We start from the raw sequence: 19,142 nt of genomic DNA, 5'->3' as shown, positions 1-19,142 counted from the left end.
ATGTGATTATCAATAAAAACTAACACTAATGGATTATAAACATCATTGACCTCTACCATGAGGCTCCTGTACATTAGGAGATACTCTCAATAAACACTCCTATACAACAGATATAGTTCATAAACAACCTCAGTTAATACTCCTGTATACTAGAATAGGTGACATTAGTCCATAAACAACCTCAATAAACACTCCTATACACTACAACAGGAGATATTAGTTTGTAATCGACCTTAATAAGCACTCCTATAAACTAGAAAAGGAGATATTAGTCCATAAACAACCTCAGTTAGTACTCACGTACACTGGAATATGAAAAATTAGTCCATAATTCACCTTACTAAACATCCCTATACTCCACAGTAGGAAATATTAATCCATAGTCAACTTTAGTAAACACTCCTATATTCTAGAATAGGGGATATTAGTCCATAATCGACCTTGAGAAACATTCATATACTCTAGAATAGGAGATATTAGTCCGTAGTCGACTTTAATAAACACGCCTCGACTCTAGAATAGGAGACATTGGTCCATAATCAACCTTAATAATTGCTCCTATATTCTAGAGGAGATATTAGTCCATAATTGACCTTAATAATTGCTCCTATATTCTAGAGTAGGAGATATTAGTCCATATACAACCTCAGTTAGTACTCGTGTATACTCGAAAAAAGGAGATATTAGTCAAAAAATCATCACTAATAAACACTCCTATATGCTAGAATAGGAGATATTAGTCTATAAACAACCTACCAGAGCCAAAAGAATCAAACACAGCTCAAAGCCCATTCCGTGCATCACCAACAAACATGAACAATGAAAAATGATGTACATACAGCAAAACAGCAGAGCATTTTTTCTATAAATGTTTACGAGAGAAGAAAATGTTTTTCTTTTTTTTCTTTTTTTTACGCTAAAACTGCATGATGAACAGACCAGAGTTACTTGGAATAAAATCACTTTGCATTAATGGACATTAAAGTTAAAGATCTCCTTTTGCTTTTCTTGTAGTTTTCATTTCAAAGAGACGGGGTTCGTTGTGGCAGCGACTTCGCTGTTGGTAATTCCTGCTTGTATGTTGTTGACAGAATAATCTTTAGAATGAAAGTGTAAATTTTCCCCAAGTGAAATGTGACTGAACTGTGGGTCTGAAGGGGAGTCAGGAGGATTATAATAATCTGAAGAAAGAACAAGACTAAACCAGATTAGGCTAAGCAGTTTAGAGTGCTGGATGATGTAATGTTTGTCATCAGGCTGAGTTACGGCTGGAGCTCCAGCAGACAGCAGAGTAAATCCCAGAGTTTGGCCCGGGGAACATTTCCTCTGGCTGAAAAGATCATCCTTTTATTCCTGTGCTGAGAGAGCAGAGAGAGAGACAAACATATAGATGAAAAGAGAGATGCATATCTGAAACGGTTCCCTAATCACTGTAGCCCACAATTAATGGGCTATATGGAACACTTGCAGGAAAGAGAATCAGTGATGGTAGTAAATTATATCAGATGCTACATCATATGTGTTTGCTCATTATTGTACAACAGCACATTCTGTCACATAAATACTATAAACATCCTGCAGTCGGTCCACTATAACCACTGAGTCTGACAGCATACATCAGAATTGCTGACTCACATCTATAACAGGTCTGAAGAGAGCTCTGTAGAGACAGACAGTATGAATCTGCAGTGTGTAGTTTTACAGTCTGACGGTAATAATTGAGGAGCGATTTTAATCCAGTATGAACCTGCAGTTTGAGTAGTTTGACGGTCTGACGCTAATAATTGTGGAGCGATTTCAATCCAGTATGAATTTGCAGTGTGTAGTTTTATAGTCTGACAGTAATAATTGTGGAGTAATTTTAATCCAGTATGAATCTGCAGTGTGTGTAGTTTTACAGTCTGACTGTAATAATTGAGGAGCAATTTTAATCCAGTATGAATCTCAGAAAATAATAACTGGGGAGTGAACCTAGCACTCCTGCTCCAATCCACTTCACAATAATACAACAGCAAAAACCTGATAATACACAGACGTGTTGTTATTGTTATAGTTATTGAGTGTGTCCTTTAGCACCAAGAATATCTAGGCTATGGCCATCAGTGTGTCCAGGCCATCTCTGGGAATTTGAGGGAACAGACATTTTTACACAGTCAGCCTAAACATATAAACTAATCCAGCTCCTTTAGTGCTTAAAGACGAACTGGAACAAACCTGAGACAAAAACTTTATAATATAGAGCTGTTCCAACTTTATTTTTGTTTCTATCCCACAGGTAAGATCTATGACCTGGTGTCAGCCGATGACTTCAGTAGCGTGACTAGGATTACTCTGGTCAATGCTGTGTACTTCAGGGGCAGCTGGAAGAACCAGTTTCGACCAGAAAACACCAGAACTTTCTCCTTCAGCAAGGACGATGGCAGCGAGGTGCAGACACTGATGATGTATCAGCAGGGAGACTTCTACTACGGTGGGTTTGATTCTCGAGAAATTAACAGATTTGCTAAATGAGACTTCAGGTGTAGTATGTGAACTCTTTAGAATTTTCTATATTTCATCATAAATTTGTCCCAAAACTTGATCAGATTTTTCACAGACGTCCTAATAGTAGATAAAGAGAACCAAATGAAACAAATGAGACAAAAACATTAGACTTGGCCATTTATTTATTGAGGAAAACGATCCAATATTTCATACCTGCGAGTGGTAAACGTATGTGAACCTTGAGGATTAGCAGATAATTTATAGGTGAAATTAGAGTTGGGTGTTTAGTGAATGGGATGGGATTCAGGTGAGTGACCATCCTGTTTCATTTAAAGAACAGGGATCCATCGCAGTCGGATCGTGTTTGTGGAAGTATATCATGACATGGACAAAGGAGATCCCTGAGGATGTCAGACTAAGAGCTGCTGATGCTCATCAGGCTGGAAAAGGTTACAAACCATCTCTAAAGAGTTTGGACTCAACCAATCACAGTCAGAAAGATTGTGTACAAATGGAGGAAATACAAGACCACTGTTATGCTCCCCAGGAGTGGACAACCAGCAAAAATCAAGAGCAAGACGTGTAATAGTCCACAAGGCCTTGCTTAACTTCTAAGCAACTAAAGGCCTCACAGAGTCCACCATGGTGTGCATGGCAGGGTGACAGGGGGATGCTGTCTACCAAAGAACAGTTAAAGAAGAGTAAAGGTAATATTTTTGGAATGACCAAGTCAAAGTCCTGACCTTAATGCTATGGAAATGCTGTGGAAGGACCTGAAACAGCTGTTCATGGGAGGAAACAACATACACCAACATAACAGACCTCGAGATGTTTGTACGGAGGGGCTAAAACTCCATCAAGCTGATGTGCAGGACTAATCAACAGTTACTGCAAATACTTAGTTGCAGTTATTTCTGCACAAGAGGGTCAAACCAGATACTGAAAGCAAAGGGTCACGTACTTTTGCCCCTCACAGATATGACATATTGGACCATTCTCCTCAAGAAATACATGACAGAGTCTAACCTTTTGTTTCATTTGTTTAATTTGTTTAATTTGGTTCTCTTTGTCTACTATTAGGACTTGTCTGAAAATCTGATGAAGTTTTAGGTCAAGTATATGCAGAAGTGTAGAAAATTATAAAGGGTTCACAAACTTTCAAGCACCACTGTAGGGGCAGCCTTGGGCTTCTAGCCCTGTCGCTGGAAGGTCGCCGGTTCCATCCCCTGAGCCAACAGCACATGACAGACGTGCCCTTGAACAAGACACCTAACCCCCAACTGCTCCCTGGGTGCTGTGGATATGGCTGCCCACCACTCTGGGCAAGTGCACTCACTGCCCCCTACTGTGTGTTCACTAGTGTGTATGTGGTGTTTCACTGCACGGATTGGTTAAAATGCAGAGGGATAATAAGGGTCACTTAATTGATCAATTAATGGATCTTAATATACTGTTGGGCATGTTGTTCTTTAGTGCTATGTCCTATGTCCCAGCATAAAGGCCCTCAACATGTGGTTTTAAGGGAATAGTTTGGCAGCACAAACAAATGCGTGCAGATTTCCAGTTCACCCAAATGTAATCGGTCAGCCAAGACATGGTTGGTGTCATTTCTATTTTCTTGCATACTGAGAATAATTTTGTTTAGATTCATCATTTATAAGAAACACTCGATTGCTGTGACCATGACTATGAATTACACTCCCTGGCCAGAGTTCAACTGTTGCTTGTTAACACAAATAGCTAATCAGAGGTGGTCAAGACAACTTGCTGAAGTGCAGACCGAGCATCAGAATGGGGAAGAAAGGTGATTTAAGTGACTTTGAATGTGGCGTGGTTGTTGGTGCCAGACGGGCTGGTCTGAGTATTTCAGAAACTGCTGATCTGCTGGGATTTTCACACACAACCATCTCTAGGGTTTACAGAGGATGGTCCGAAAAAGAGAAAATATCCAGTGAGCAGCAGTTGTGTGGACGGAAAGGTCTTGTTGATGTGAGAGGTCAGAGGAGAATGGGCAGACTGGTTCGAGATGATAGAAAGGCAACAGTAACTCAAATAACCAACCAAAATCTCTGAGGAATGTTTCCAACACCTTGTTGAAAGTATGACATGAAGAATTAAGGCAGTTCTGAAGGCAAAAGGGGGTCCAACCTTTTACTGGCAATAATTATACCTAATAAAGTGGCCAGTGAATGTATAGCCTTGTATGCAGAGTGTTTAGAGCTGTTGGATGCAGTGCAGCTTTGGAGTGTTGCTTGTTGTGATCTGGTGGAGCTTGTACGTGTGAGAACTAGCGTGGAAGACTCAGAGCAGAGATGTGCTGCAAACTGACGTCAATATACTCTCCTCTCCTCCAGTATCCTGATCCGTCTCATTCCTCTCTCCTTGGCACCACCATTGATTTCTGTTCATTTAAGAATAAGAAATGGAAGAAGACAGGGCTGCGCAAAAGTCAAAAAGCAAGAGACCACCCTTCAATTATTTAATTTCCAGGCAGAATGACCTTTAAGTAGAAGTCCTTCATGCTTCATGAAATTTTTCTGAGGAGATGAAATATTATATAATCCACTTGGAAGAAGAAAGACAATGTGAGGTTCCAAAGCTGGAGTTTAGGGAAGTGCAATATGATTATATGTTATTGTTACTGTGATGAACTAAGTCACAAATCGCTATTCTGAGCATAATGTGGATATTGTCAATACTTAATTTACACCCGCTGCATTTCATTACAAAGCGAGCATAATTAGGCCTGTTTTAATGGATTTAGTTCAGCATAGTTTGTAAATAGTTTTTTATTTTAGTCTTTTTCAGTGTTGTTCATAATGTGTAGCACTACAGTCTTAAAGTCTTAAAGATATGATATAATGTTTCTCCCACCCCTACTGGAGTTTTGATCCCCATCAGTTAAACAGCACTTAAAGCTTTGATCTTTGAGAGAGAGGAGAACATCAAGCTGCTTCAGATCTGAAAACATCCACAGGTGTTTCTGTCCATCTGTCCACTGTGAGAAGACCACTCAGCACTGTGGGTCTGAAAGGATGTGTAGCTGTTCAAGAAGAACCTCACTGAGAAAAGGAAACAGACACATCAAACAAAGAAGCTGAACAATGGACTGACCACCCCAGAGTCCTGACATCAACACCACTGAAAATCATCAACCAGCTTCTAATACTGAACTTTGGAGATGTGCCTGCAGATTCTTTGAGAAACCAAAAGCACATCATCCTGAATCCAGCAGAAAACCCAATATTTAATCAGTCTTCATTAAACTCACTAAAGGTACACTAAAAATATGGTTCTTCAAGGGTTCTTCAGTAAAGTGAATAGTTTTATTTAGAACCATGACTTTTCTATAGTACCATTACATGCTTGAATGGTTCTTTGCATGAAAGGGTTCCTCAGATTTGATGGTGAATGTGCTGTACTTGGTTCTATATTGAACTTTTTTGAAAAGAGTTCCTTATAGCACCAAAAAGGGTTCTGCTATTGTATACAACTTTGACATCATTACAACAGAAGAACCTTTATGGTACTATCTAGAACCCTTTTCAAAAAGGCTAGTATAGAACCATATATAACACATTCTACATCAATATGAAGAACCTTTTAATCATGCAAATGGTTCTTTGAGTGTTCATGGGTCTATATAGAACCATTGTCTTTACTAAAGAACCCTTGAGAAACCATTATTTTTAGGTGTGTACTATTACAGTGTCAAACTTGTAACAATAAAAGAACCTTTTTGGTGGATCTGAATTGATCTGAAGAACCATTTCACAATGCAAAGAACCATTTAAGCATGAAAGGGTTCTATATAGAACTCCCATTCCCTTTACTAAAGAAGCCTTGAAGAACCATCCTTTTTAAGAGTGTAGAACACCTCTAGTGCTGTATTATAACGGGTGCATGCTATGTTCTCCAGGCGAGTTCAGTGATGGTTCTGCAGAGGCGGGTGGCGTGTACCAGGTTCTGGAGATGCCGTATGAAGGAGAGGACCTAAGTATGATGATTGTTCTGCCCAGACAAGAGGTTCCTCTGGCCACGCTGGAGCCCATCATCAGGCCACAGCTGCTGGACGAGTGGGCCAACAACGTCAAGAAGCAGAAGGTGGAGGTTTACCTGCCCAGGTGAGAGATAAAATGACCTTCACACCTTCTGTTCATCATAACTGCCCTTTATTCATCCCTCTTCTACTTCTGTCCATCTCTTCATCCTTCTGTTGACCTTATCTGTCCCTTTTTTCCATCCATCTCTCTCACTCTGCATTCTTTGGACCAAATCTGTGGGTATTCAGTGCTCTGGTCAGTCTTTGTCATTATCATTTCCTTTCGCAGGTTTAAAGTCGAGCAGAAGATTGACCTGAAAGACACACTGCAGCAACTGGGCATCAAAAACATCTTCACTAAAGACGCTGACCTCTCAGCCATGACTGCAGAGAGAGCAGGTATGAGCTAGAACTAGGTGATGTGGCCAGTGATCTTTTAACCACATATTTTTCCATTTCATGTGATATTTATGCATTTAAATAATATTTGCATTTCTTAATCCTCAGTTTGGCCTCAACTCATAATATCTTAGTGCTGATTTTGAAGATAATGAAACAGTGAGTGTGTTTACATGCACTTAATAATCTGAAAACTGCAGAAAATCAGTTATTTGTAATCAGTTAAATCAAATTATTGTCAGTAATCCGATCAACAAGTTTACATGCACTTGAGTAATCAGTTAATGGGGAAAGTCCAGGTCTACATGAGTCAGACAGTTATCAGATTTCTGCTTTGCAACCAGCCAATAAACTCACAGAAGAAGACGCAACATAAACGTAACATAAAACTCAAACTTCATTCACGGCTTTTTTAAACATCGAGCCACTTTACCTGAAAATATGAACTTACATCATCTAGAAAGTGAATAAAATTCTTTATTTCCTGTTTGGTTTCGGTGCTTCTCCAACAGTGTTTTACTGCATCTCACAACATCCACTGTCTGATCTCGCACATGCGCAGACTGAGAAATCAGATAGAAATCAGAGTAAGTGTTTACATGCGCTGAGAAATCTGATTACTGAGCTAAAATCCAGCCTCTTTATCTGATTTCTTACTCAGATTTCTAGATCATTTACATGACCATTTGAATAATCAGATCACAAAGTGCATGTACTCATTGATTAAACTGTAAAACATCATTACTCTATTATATCAGATGTAAGAAATCTGGAGCACTACAGGCTTTTGTAGATTTCCTCTGTTTCTTGTTCAGAAATTCTTTTCTTATAGTCTTTCATGCTCTATTAATTTAACACTGGAAATAGCTAACGCAAGCTAACCCTGCTAACTGATAAAAATATAGCAATGAACTACACACACCTTAGCAACCACCTGGGACGCTATAGCAGCAGCCTTACAACACTTTAGCAACTGCCTGGGATACCACATCAAATGCCGAGCAACACCTAACATAGCAATGGCCTAGCAAAGCTTAAGCAACTACTTGGATACATAGGCAATGACCTAAAAACACTTTAGCAATCATGTGGGATACCTTAGCAATGGCCTAGCAACACCTTAACAACCACCTGGAATACCATAGCAAGAGCCTAGCAACATCTTAGCAACTGCATGGGATACCACATCAAGTGCCAAGCAACACCTAAGCAACCATATGGGATATCATAGTAATAGCCTTGTAACAAGTTAATAACCACCCATAGCTATGGCCTAGTAACACCTTAGCAACCACTTGGGATACCATAGCAATGGCCTAGCAACACATAAGCAACCATCTTGGATACCATAGCAACCACCTGGGATACCATGTTAACTTCCCAGCTACACCTTAGCAAGTGCCTATGATACCCTATCAATGGCCTAGCAACACCTTAGCAACTGCCTGGGATAGCATAGCAACCACCTAACAATGCTTTAGCAACCACCTGTGATACCATAGCAACACATTAGCAACCACCTGTTATACCACAGCAACATCCTAGCGACACATTAGCGACTGCTTGGGATAGCACAGCCTCACAATTCCTTTGCTACCACATGGGATGTAGCAACACCTTAGCAAACACCTGTGATACCATAACACAGCAACACATTAGCAACCATCCATGATACCATAGCAACAGCCTACCAACACATTAGCAACACCTCTGGGATTTTGTCAAGCCGTCTTAAAGTTTATTTGCAAATTTTCCCCTTCTTATTATTAAGATTATGCAGTTTTTGATTATTATTGGCATTTTACTGCCCAGATCTCGTTTTAGCGTCTCAGAACTCCCACACAGTGTGACTAACAGCAGACAGGAAGTTGTCCTGCTTCTGCGTGTCTATAAAAATATCACATTTTTGCTCGTATTTTCCGAATCCTTTCTGTTTTTGCTTGCAGAGCATTATTTTGGGTGTGGAGAGAAGCTGTGCTGGCAGAGAGCAGCGTGGGGGAGGCAGCTCCACACACAGACGTGTGATGATTATTTTCTGAAAGTGTTGAGCTTCAGGGCAGAACTGCAGTTTCTCTTTGGTCTGAAATGTTGAGCTGTTCTCCAAAACATCCACCAAGGTTTAAAAATAGATGGAAACACTTCGGAATTAATTCGGTGTATTTTGTCTGCTGAACATTGCTGTGGATGTGATGCATCAGTCAAACACTGGGCAAAAGTCATTAAAGGATCATAAAGCTGCCTTTTTCATTCTCTTCGGGTCAATGTGAGGAGTCTGGTGTCTGTTCGTGTCATGTGGTGGCAGAAATCAGTTTTTGGATAAGTCTGTGAAAAAGTTGTTCGAGCAACTTTGTAGATACAAAACAATAGCGATCAACAGGAATACAGAATTCACAAACACAGTCTAGGCTGCAACGCATAATGCGTTCGTCTGCTCACCACAAACGTTTGTCTAACGAAGACAACATAGAGTCAAAATTGATGTACACAAATGAGGAAGAACAACACAGCAAATGTAGCCTACGCTCACATTACCAGGCTGAATTGGCACAAATCTGATTTTTTGTCCTAATGTGATTCAGATCTGGTGTTTTCAGGGCTGTGTGGACAGGCAAATCAGATCTTTTCAAATCTGACCTGAGCCACTTTGGCTACGTTTATACAGCAGGTAAATGTGGCCCAAATCTGATCTCTGTGTGAACAGCAAAAAACGCACTGAATCAGACATTTTCAATTGCGATTTGAGACGCGAGATGTGGTACTGAAATCCGATACGTATCCGATCTGCGGCAATGCAACTCAGTCTGAACAGCCAGATCAGAATTCATGCGACTTTTACGTCAGTCCAACTCGACATTTGTCATCATTTCACACTGCTGAGGCTCATAAACATTTAGGCTGATGTTTCTGTTCAAAAATTAGTGGAGACTCATCGCAGCCGCTCCGTGCTTGAAGAGGTTTCGAATGAAACGGCCGATTGCGGCCAGAGGAGATGAGGCTACAGCGTCAGAGAACAGTTTAAAGAGTCTGAGGACACGAACCAAAGGAGTGGCCAAATAATGCAACATTTTTATGGTGAACTCCAGCACATTCTGGGTGATGAGAACAACCGTCAACCACTGGAACTTCATAATCGCTCTTGTGATGCTGGCAAAGACAAAATTAAAGCTCTGGGAGCGACAGGCGTTCGCTTGCCGTCGTGACTGTTTACCTCCAGACGAGCCGCCTTGTGAAGTGTATTGTTCTTTTGCGCATGTGGGTCGGTTTATAGTTAATCGGTTCAGACTGATACACATTTAAAAGATAATGAGAACAGCTAAACAAAAAAATCGGATTTGGTGAGAAAATCAGATTCGGGCCACTTTTACCTGCTGTGTGAACAGCCTTTGGCTACGTTCACATTACCAGGCTGAAGTGGCACAAATCAGATTTGTTTTGCTCTAATGTGACTCAGGAATGTTTTCAGGGCTGTGTGGATGCAAATCTGATCTTTTCAAATCTGACCTGAGCCACTTTCATATGTGGTCCTAGATTGGATACGTATCCAATTCGTGGTCACGTGACCTTAATGTGATGCTCAGATCAGAATTCACATGTTTTTTTTTCCTACTGAGCATGCGCCATCATTCAGCGTTACCATGGCAACAGCGCTGAACAGACATTAAAGCCTGTAAATGGTGGAAAAGCAGCTCATCTCCCCTTTTTCTCCTTTGTCTCGCTCTAATAATGAAGCTGAGAGCTGATTAGAGTTAATGATCTTCTTAGCGAAGCTCGTTCTGCTCGTTAGTTTGTGCTCCTGATGCAGTGATTTATTCACGTGACGTTACTGAGCAGGATGTGCGCCTGTGGGTCATTTCAGGACGCCGTTTCGTTCACATTAATGACAGATTTGAATCACTTACCTAAACAAGTGTGAACCATTGTGTCAGAGAGCTCAGATCTGAGCAGAAAATGAGGCTTGTCATTTGAATATAGCTTTAAAAACCTAAACCTAATCATCTTAGGCTAAAGGATGCACATGAAAAATGTTTATGGTCCATTCATGTTTTAGCCTCTTAACGAGATGGCTAGGTTCTTTAGTGTCTCAAGGGTTCTTTAGTGAAAAATGCTTCTTGGTTCTATATAGAACTAATATGCTTTAAGGACTCTTTGCATAGTGCAATGGTTCTTCAGATTGAATTTGCTGATGGTTCTATATATATCCTCTTTAAAAAGGTGTTGGTAACACTTTCTATGAATGTCACATTTGTAAGCATCTATAAACACATTTATGACGTTAAAATGCATTAATTCGGCATCATAAACATGGTTGTAAATATTTATAAAAATGCATTACACTGAATTACGCTTTATAGCTATGTTTATTATACATAAGGAATTGGTAATATAATGCATTATAAACAGTGTTCATAGTGTCTTATACTGTCAGTGCCAAAGAAGTCAGTCCCAGTTTGGAGAGTGTAAAATAAAAACAAATATAATGTTTATTTATTTATCCTAAGATTTCCAGTATTTTATTTCTCAGCAGTGGTGCTGTTAGAGCTGCATCTTCAGGGCTTCAGTCCTGAATATTCAGATGCTCCAAACTGGCTGTCCAGCCTAGAATTATGTGATTTTCTGAACTAGCGCTCTCACTTTAAACACTACATCAAACCAAGTTCCCCTCGGCCCATCCCCTGAACCCCCTCTGACATCATACTGAGGCCTGGAGAGGGAGAGGCGAGATAGAAGAGTGTAGTCATTGTAAATTGTTCCCTCACTGGTTCTAACGTCAAGTGCTAGAACCCTTCACTATGTAACACTGTGTACTACACTATAGTACAGTAATGTGGTTGGTATAGTGTAGTGGTTAACACCTTTGCCTTCTACACTGTAGACTGGGGTTCAATCCCCGACCAGGGCAAGCACCCTACACTATACGAATAAGGGTCCTTGGGCAAGACTCCTAACACCACCTTGGCCTACCTGTGTAAAATGATCAAACTGTAAGTCGCTCTGGATAAGAGTGTCAGCCAAATGCCATAAATGTAAATGTAATGTTAATCTCTGATAGCATTCCATTGGATATGCAGTGTTGAGTTAGTGCCAGGCTAACGGTGGTGCACATTTACAGTGGTGTACATTGACTTTCCCACATTGGGTAAAACACTGATGGCAGCACTAGTTTAAACTCTGACATTTGAAGCCTGTAATGAGCTTTACTGTCTGTGTTTTAGTGTTTCAGTAAATCCTTCAGTAAATATTTAAACTTGATGCCTCACTCTTAACACTGGAGCAGGCTTTAGTGCAGTACGCTTCACTTTGCTAAGAGTGAACAACAGCTTATGAGCTCTTATAATTTGTCATGTTAACAATTCATAATGCATAATAAGCATGGCTATAATGTGTAATGCATTTTTATAAATATTTATATAGCCATGTTTATGATGCCTTATGAATGCATTATAACATGCTATGAATGTGTTCATAGAAGCTTATAAAGGTGACATTCATAGAAAGTGTTACCAAGGTGTTTCTTCAAGGGTTTCTTTATTTTAGAAAATGGTTCTGTATCGAAGCATGAGCACTGGATGAATATTGGACATCAACATCAGCAGATATGTAAAATATCAGATATCGGCATCGGTCCAGAATTCATGTATCAGTGCATCCCCGCTAAGCATGGTTCTGTATTCTGGGGAGAAAGACGTGAATTATAGACACAGCTCTGCAACACAAACACACAGCTTAATGAATTATTCAGCTCAGAGCAGCTGAGCGTGACTGGAAGATTTCACTTTTCATGTACATGCACTCCTTTCTCTCCATCCTTCTATTCATCTCTCTCTCTCTCTCTCTCTCTCTCTCTCTCTCTCTCTCTCTCTCTCTCTGACTGTAGATGGCAGTGATCTGTTTATCGGTAAAGCAGTGCAGAAGTCGTATCTGGAGGTGACGGAAGAGGGAGCAGAGGGAGCAGCAGGATCAGGTTCGTTTTCACTTTTTTTCTGTTTTTGAGCATACTTCTTTTATACTCCTACTTTTTTCCGTCTCACCCCCTCCTCTTTTTCTCCCCTCATACAGCTCACCCCCGGCTCTCTCTCTCTTTATTTTTCCTCCCACTCTCCTGCTGTCTTGTCATTTTCTGTCTCCAAATAGTTTCTTTTTTTTCATGCCACTGCAGTAAATTGGTCAGAGATATTAATAAATGCTAATAGCGCCCCCTCTTGCTCAACCTGTGTCATTCTAATAATATACTCAGCATCAACTTTATTGGAAACACCTACCTTATGCTTCCATTCACTGGCCAGTTTATTGGAAATGCCTCCTTGTACTTCCACTCACTGGCCACTTTATTAGAAACCCTTACATTGTGCTTCCATTTACTGGCCACTTTATTAGAAACACCTACCTTGTGTTTCTGTGCATCAACAGAAGAGCTACAGTCTCTAACTGTGTACCAGCACAGTGGAGCTACAAGAGAGGGGTTTCTGATAAAGTGGCCATAGACGTTTGCACTTGTCATTGTGTGGAGTTGGCTGATGTGGTACGGTCAGTATTTGTGCTGATTTTCAGTAACAGTAGAATATAATCTCCTTCAGGGATGATTGCTTTGACCAGGACATTGGTGCTGTACCCTCAGGTCATGGCTGACCATCCCTTCTTTTTCGTCATCAGAAACAGGAGAACAGGTATGGCTCACCTGTAGACTAACTATTCTAAGCTTAGGCACTTGTTCTGTTGTATAACTACAATCAAGGGCTTCCTTACTCAGCTAGTTACACTTCTAGGGCCTGCGTTTTTTTGGATGGACACATACAGATAACCTGCAGATTCTGGAATTAGTAACAAATTGTCTGGCAAAGCTCATGTTATAAAAAATAACTGAAGGGTTTTGCTGCAAAACTCATTGAACGCCAAAAATATTAATGCTATATTAAGAATTGTGCTAGTTTTATTAGAGAGCTGTTATTCTTTTCAACCCATATCCAAAATTGCTACATTTTATATCCCAAATTGCTACTAATGATTATGCAGCCTTTTAGAATGAAACTCTTCAGTTATTTCTATGATCTTTGCTGTTTCTATAATTTATACTTCCATCTGTGTGGCAAGCAATTTCCTTTTTCTGGCGCAGTGAAACAAGTTATATCGCCCCCTATACTTCCTGCAGTGTATTACAGTCTGTCAGAATGACTGTGTGGATCATATGAACATTATAGAGGCTTTTTAAATGAAACAGTAGAAGCCATATCGCCCCCTACACTTCCTGTAGTGTATTACAGTCTGTCAGAATGACTTTGTGGATCATATGAACATTATAGAGGCTTTTTAAATGAAACAGTAGAAGCCATATCGCCCCCTACGCTTCCTGTAGTGTATTACAGTTTGTCAGAGTGACTGTGTGGATCATATGAACATTATAGAGGCTTTTTAAATGAAACGGTAGAAGCCATATCGCCCCCTACGCTTCCTGTAGTGTATTACAGTCTGCCAGAGTGACTGTGTGGATCATACGAACATTATAAAGCACTTTTTAATATCAGTAAACAAATTTGCGTCAATGAGAGAACATGTGTTAGCCGTTTGTATTGCTATTGTGAACTGTGCTTGGTTCTCTTGCAGGATCTCTTCTTTTCATGGGCAGAGTGATGAACCCTGAAGTCGTCGATCCTTTTGACCAAGATTTGGATTCTGCTGATACACAAGTTTAATCCAATTCCAGTTCCTGTTTCACACGTGTACTCTTAGAAACACAAGGCCTAAGGAGTGCAATCTCACAGCAAATGCCATTTTCCTTCATGGCTTCTATAACAAGAACCATGAATATACTTAATGTATAAATATATAGTGGCATGCAAAAGTTTGGGCACCCCTGGTCAAAGTTTCCTTTATTGTGAATAGCTAAGCGAGTACAAGATGAACCGACTTCCAAAAGGCATGAAGTTAAAGATGAAACTTTTCTTTAATGTTTTAAAGCAAGATTACTTTTTTTATTTACATCTTTTACCATTTCAATAGTAAAAGAGCGCCCTGCATGGTCACCCCCTTGGGCAAGTATCACAACTTGTAAACACTTTTTACAGCCACCTAAGCTTTCAGTTCTTGTTTGGGTTTTGTCTCCCATTCTTTCTTCCAAAACGCTTTTAATTCTGTGAGATTCCTAGGCTGTTTTGAGTGCACTGCTCTTTTGAGATCAATCCGCAGATTTTCGATGATGTTTAGGTTGGTGAACTGTGAAGACCATGGATGGCAAAACCTTCAGCTTGCACCTCTTTTGGTACTCCATTGTAGACTTTGAGGTGTGTTTTGGCTTATTATCCTGCTGTAGAAGCCATTCTCTTTTAATCTCCAGCTTTTTTTTACAGACGGTGTCATGTTTTCTTCCAGAATTTGCTGGTATTTAATTGGATCCATTCTTCCCTCTACCAGTGAAATGTTCTCTCTACTGTTGGCTGCAACAAAAGCCCAAAGCATGAATGATCTACCCCCATGCTTAGAAGTGGAAGAGGTATCTTTTCATGAAATCTTGGATCCTTTTTTTTTCTCCAGTCATATCTTTGCTCATTGTGGCTTGTTTCCAAAGTACACCAGGCTTGTTTAGTTGTCTCAAACTTCTGGTGCTGAATTTTGTGGTGAGGATACAGGATAGGTTTGGTTAACCTTTTTTTTTTTCAATCCAACGAGCAGTTTAGAAGGTTTTCCTGGACTTCCAGACCTTAATTTGCCCTCCATCATTCCTGTTAACTGCCATTTCCTACTTACGTTACAAACTGTGGAAACGGCTACTTGAAAACGCTTTGTCATCTTCTTCTTGCCTTCTCCTGCTTTGTGGGCATCAGTTATTTTCATTTTCAGAGTGCAGCTGCTCAAAGGAGCCCATGGCTGCTGATTGTTCGGACGAGGCTTGAGGAGGTAGAGTATTTATAAAGCTTTGAAATTAGCATCACCTCAATTCCTAACGATGTTTGTGAATGATTCTTGGCCCTAACAAGCTAATTAAGGTCTGGGACTTTGGCAAAAGATATCTGCAAGCACAAATTGTGCAAAGCAAAAATATGAATATTTCATCTTTAACTTCAAGCCTTTTGGAGATCAGTTCATCCGCTACTCACTGAACTATTCACAGTGACAGATATTTTGCCCAAATCTTTGCACACCACTGTACATTATAAAATGTGATTGTGTTTTGATACTTTCAGCTTTAACCACTGGAGGAGAAGTTGTAAATATATCTATGAAGTATTACCATGCCGGTAAAAGCAACACACATTTAATATGTATTTATGAGCTGATTCGCATCTTTTGTTTTTCACCAGCCTTTTAGAGCATGCAGTCATTCTGCACTCTTTGTTAATGTATATTTGCTACTGTGTTACATAGAGGAAAGTAGATATTTATTGCAAAAAAGGTGTTTTTTCCTTTCTCTTACTCATATGATATTTAATATATATAAAAATGACTCTAAATCTTAGTAAATTTTTATTTATTGTTATATTATTATTATCATTATTATTATTATTATTATTATTATTATTGTGGCTTATGTACCGCTGAAAAACTGATATGCCTTTTAAGTGTAAAGTTTTATCTTGGTGAAAGGTTTTATGGATGTACAGGTAGTGAAGCAAGGTTTCCATGGTGACCCCAAGACTGGGGCAGAGATGTTGTTTGGTGTACAGGGATTAAAAAAAAAACACCAGCTGTAATTTCAATTTCAGAAATAAACATAAATGTGGAAGAAGCCGTCTTTCATTCGTCATCTTTCAAGTCTAACAAAGGCATTACATCATGACCACCTCCTTGTTTCTACGCTCATTGTCCACATTATCAGCTCCACTTACTATATAGGAGCACTTTGTAGTTCTACAGTTACAGAACTACTGTAGTCCATCTGTTTCTCTGATACTTTGTTACCCCCTTTTACCCTGTTCTTCAGTGGTCAGGACCCCCATGGACCCTCACAGAGCAGGTACCACTCTGATCCACTCAGACCAGCGCAACACACACTAACACACCACCACCACGTCAGTGTTACTGCAGTGCTGAGAATGATCCACCACCCAAATAATACCTGCTCTGAAGAACAGGGTAAAAGGGGACTATCAAAGTATGCAGAGACAGGTGGAGGTCAAAAGGGAGGAACTTCTACTTTTACTGGAGTAATATTTTAACTTGGGTATCTCTGCTTTAACTCAAGTTCATGGTTTGTGTACTTCGTCCACCACTGCTTTTAGAGGTGAATGTCTGGTTCCTATCACTACTACTGTGAACAATTCTGACTCTGTAAGTTTCTCTAGAATGGGGCATTTCACACCAATCCGCTCCGATTGACTCTGTTTACATCTTAAATTAAAATTTGCTAAAATTGATTGAATCATCCCATATGGTATCATCCATACCACTACGGGTTTTATTAAAGAACCCTTGAAGAACCCTTTCTTTTCTGTGCATGGTTATGTACGGGTGTCCGGTTTATATTTGAAGGTCAGAGGATTTCATATCCCCAGTGACACTGAATTGCTTTGACATAATAACAGAGCACACCACCTGTTATCAGAGAGAGTCCATAAAGCTCCATGATAACAGAGGAGCTCTATTTGGCCAGATTTGCGGAGGCAGCTCTAATCAGTGGTAACACTGGAGACATGCAGCATATGTCCATTTGGATGCTGGAGCACTATTTGGCAAAGCCAGAGCAGCACTTGGCACAAAAGAAGAGATATCTGTCCCTGCCTAATCTGGAGCTGACAGGATAGAGGACAGATTGTGTGTTTGAATTCAACAGCTTTGGTCCAGAACTGCAGCTGCTGCCCCTTTGGATTCCATCAGTTTCTGCATGACAGGACTAGAAGGCCTTCAGCCAAGTTCGGTTTAATTTAATGCCCTGAATATCTCCAGTACCTTCAGCCTCCTGCTGAATTTAGCTCCATCATTAAAGCAAGAGAGGACAAAAATCTCATTTACAGTTCTTACTTAAAATATAGCTGATCAGGTAGGACATGTTTGGTGTCTAAAGTTTGCTTCTTTAGCTTTAGCAGTGAAGCTATTATGCTAATGTTATACACCACCAATTAGCATGGTGCCAACTCAAGGCCTAAAAAATGTCTTACATTTTACATTTATGACTTTTAACAGTGGACAAAGTACTCAAACCATGTACTTGAATTAAAGTAGAGATACCCAAGGTAAAATATTACTCCAGTAAAAGTAGAAGTTCCTCCCTTTAGACCTCCACTTGAGTAAAAGTACTAAAGTATTTGCCTTCAAATGTACTTAAGTATCAAAAGTAAAAGTACTAAAAGATTAATTCTGGCTCTGATGTCCTGTTATCATTTTTATAACAAGGCTCGCTTCATGAATTCATTTTAGGTGAAAATCCTCCAGTGTCTCTCTTGGTAAACCAGTCTTTTAATAGAACGTCATTAATTAGTGATGTTGACGTCTATTAAAATGATCATAAGCACAAAACACTGAAGGTAAACAGTTTCCATCAGGGAGAACCGAGTGGCTCTGAAATCACTTTTACACACAAGCAAAGTTTCAGTTTCAGATTTATTTACAACTTCGTTCCAAGTTGAATAAAAACTGGCTTTAAACTCAGGATCACAAATGAGCTCCTTTACTATATTGATCTGTAAGTCTCTGTTCATAAACATAAACCAGCCCAAACTAATTTACTATAAAATGAAATGGTGTTTGTATAAATTCAGAAAAAAGCCGCGTCAGTCACGACTGCATATGTGGACATATTTCTATATTGTGCTCTATTTACACAAAGTTAGGTTAGTTCATCATTTATGTTGAACAGATTCTCCCAAAATTTTACGCTGCTGCGCTGATGTTGAACCGTGTGCTGCACTGGGTCGGTATGACCAACAGGTCAAAACAAGCTCTAAACAAAGTGACCGCTGTGCCCTGATTGGTGCTCTTGCTTTGCCCTTCTTTCATTTTGACATGTTACGTTTTTATAAACACAGAAACCAAAAGGAACGACAGATTTCTCAAAATGTAGCGGAGGAAAAAGTCAGATATTTGACCTTGAAATGTAGTGGCGTGAAAGTAAAAAGTCGCCCAGAATGGAAAAACTTCAGTGCTGATACATGAAAAAACTACTTAAGCACAGTAACTAATTCCATTTACTTAGTTACTGTCCACTACTGGCTTTTAGCAGACGCTCTTATCCAGAACAACTTACAAAAGTGTTTTGTTGTCCACTTAGAGAATGTATCCTAGCTAGTAC

General features: G+C 39.7%; 1 protein-coding gene across 2 annotated transcripts in view; it reads left to right on the top strand.

The window, feature by feature from the left end:
• The window catches only part of serpini1 (serpin peptidase inhibitor, clade I (neuroserpin), member 1), a 54,342-nt gene extending 37,699 nt beyond the window's left edge, over positions 1-16,643 (top strand). For both annotated transcript variants that reach the window (XM_017682300.2, XM_017682301.2), the window contains exons 4-9: positions 2,276-2,470; positions 6,404-6,608; positions 6,816-6,925; positions 12,801-12,887; positions 13,501-13,590; positions 14,525-16,643. In XM_017682300.2, the coding sequence (XP_017537789.1) occupies positions 2,276-2,470; positions 6,404-6,608; positions 6,816-6,925; positions 12,801-12,887; positions 13,501-13,590; positions 14,525-14,613 (776 nt within the window). In that variant the 3' untranslated portion in view covers positions 14,614-16,643. The remainder of the gene's footprint in view (positions 1-2,275; positions 2,471-6,403; positions 6,609-6,815; positions 6,926-12,800; positions 12,888-13,500; positions 13,591-14,524) is intronic.
• The last annotated feature ends 2,499 nt before the right edge of the window (positions 16,644-19,142 follow it).

This window comes from Pygocentrus nattereri, chromosome 7 (assembly GCF_015220715.1).
Source record: "Pygocentrus nattereri isolate fPygNat1 chromosome 7, fPygNat1.pri, whole genome shotgun sequence".
NCBI lineage: Eukaryota > Metazoa > Chordata > Actinopteri > Characiformes > Serrasalmidae > Pygocentrus > Pygocentrus nattereri.
This window is presented reverse-complemented; position numbering and strand designations above follow the sequence as displayed.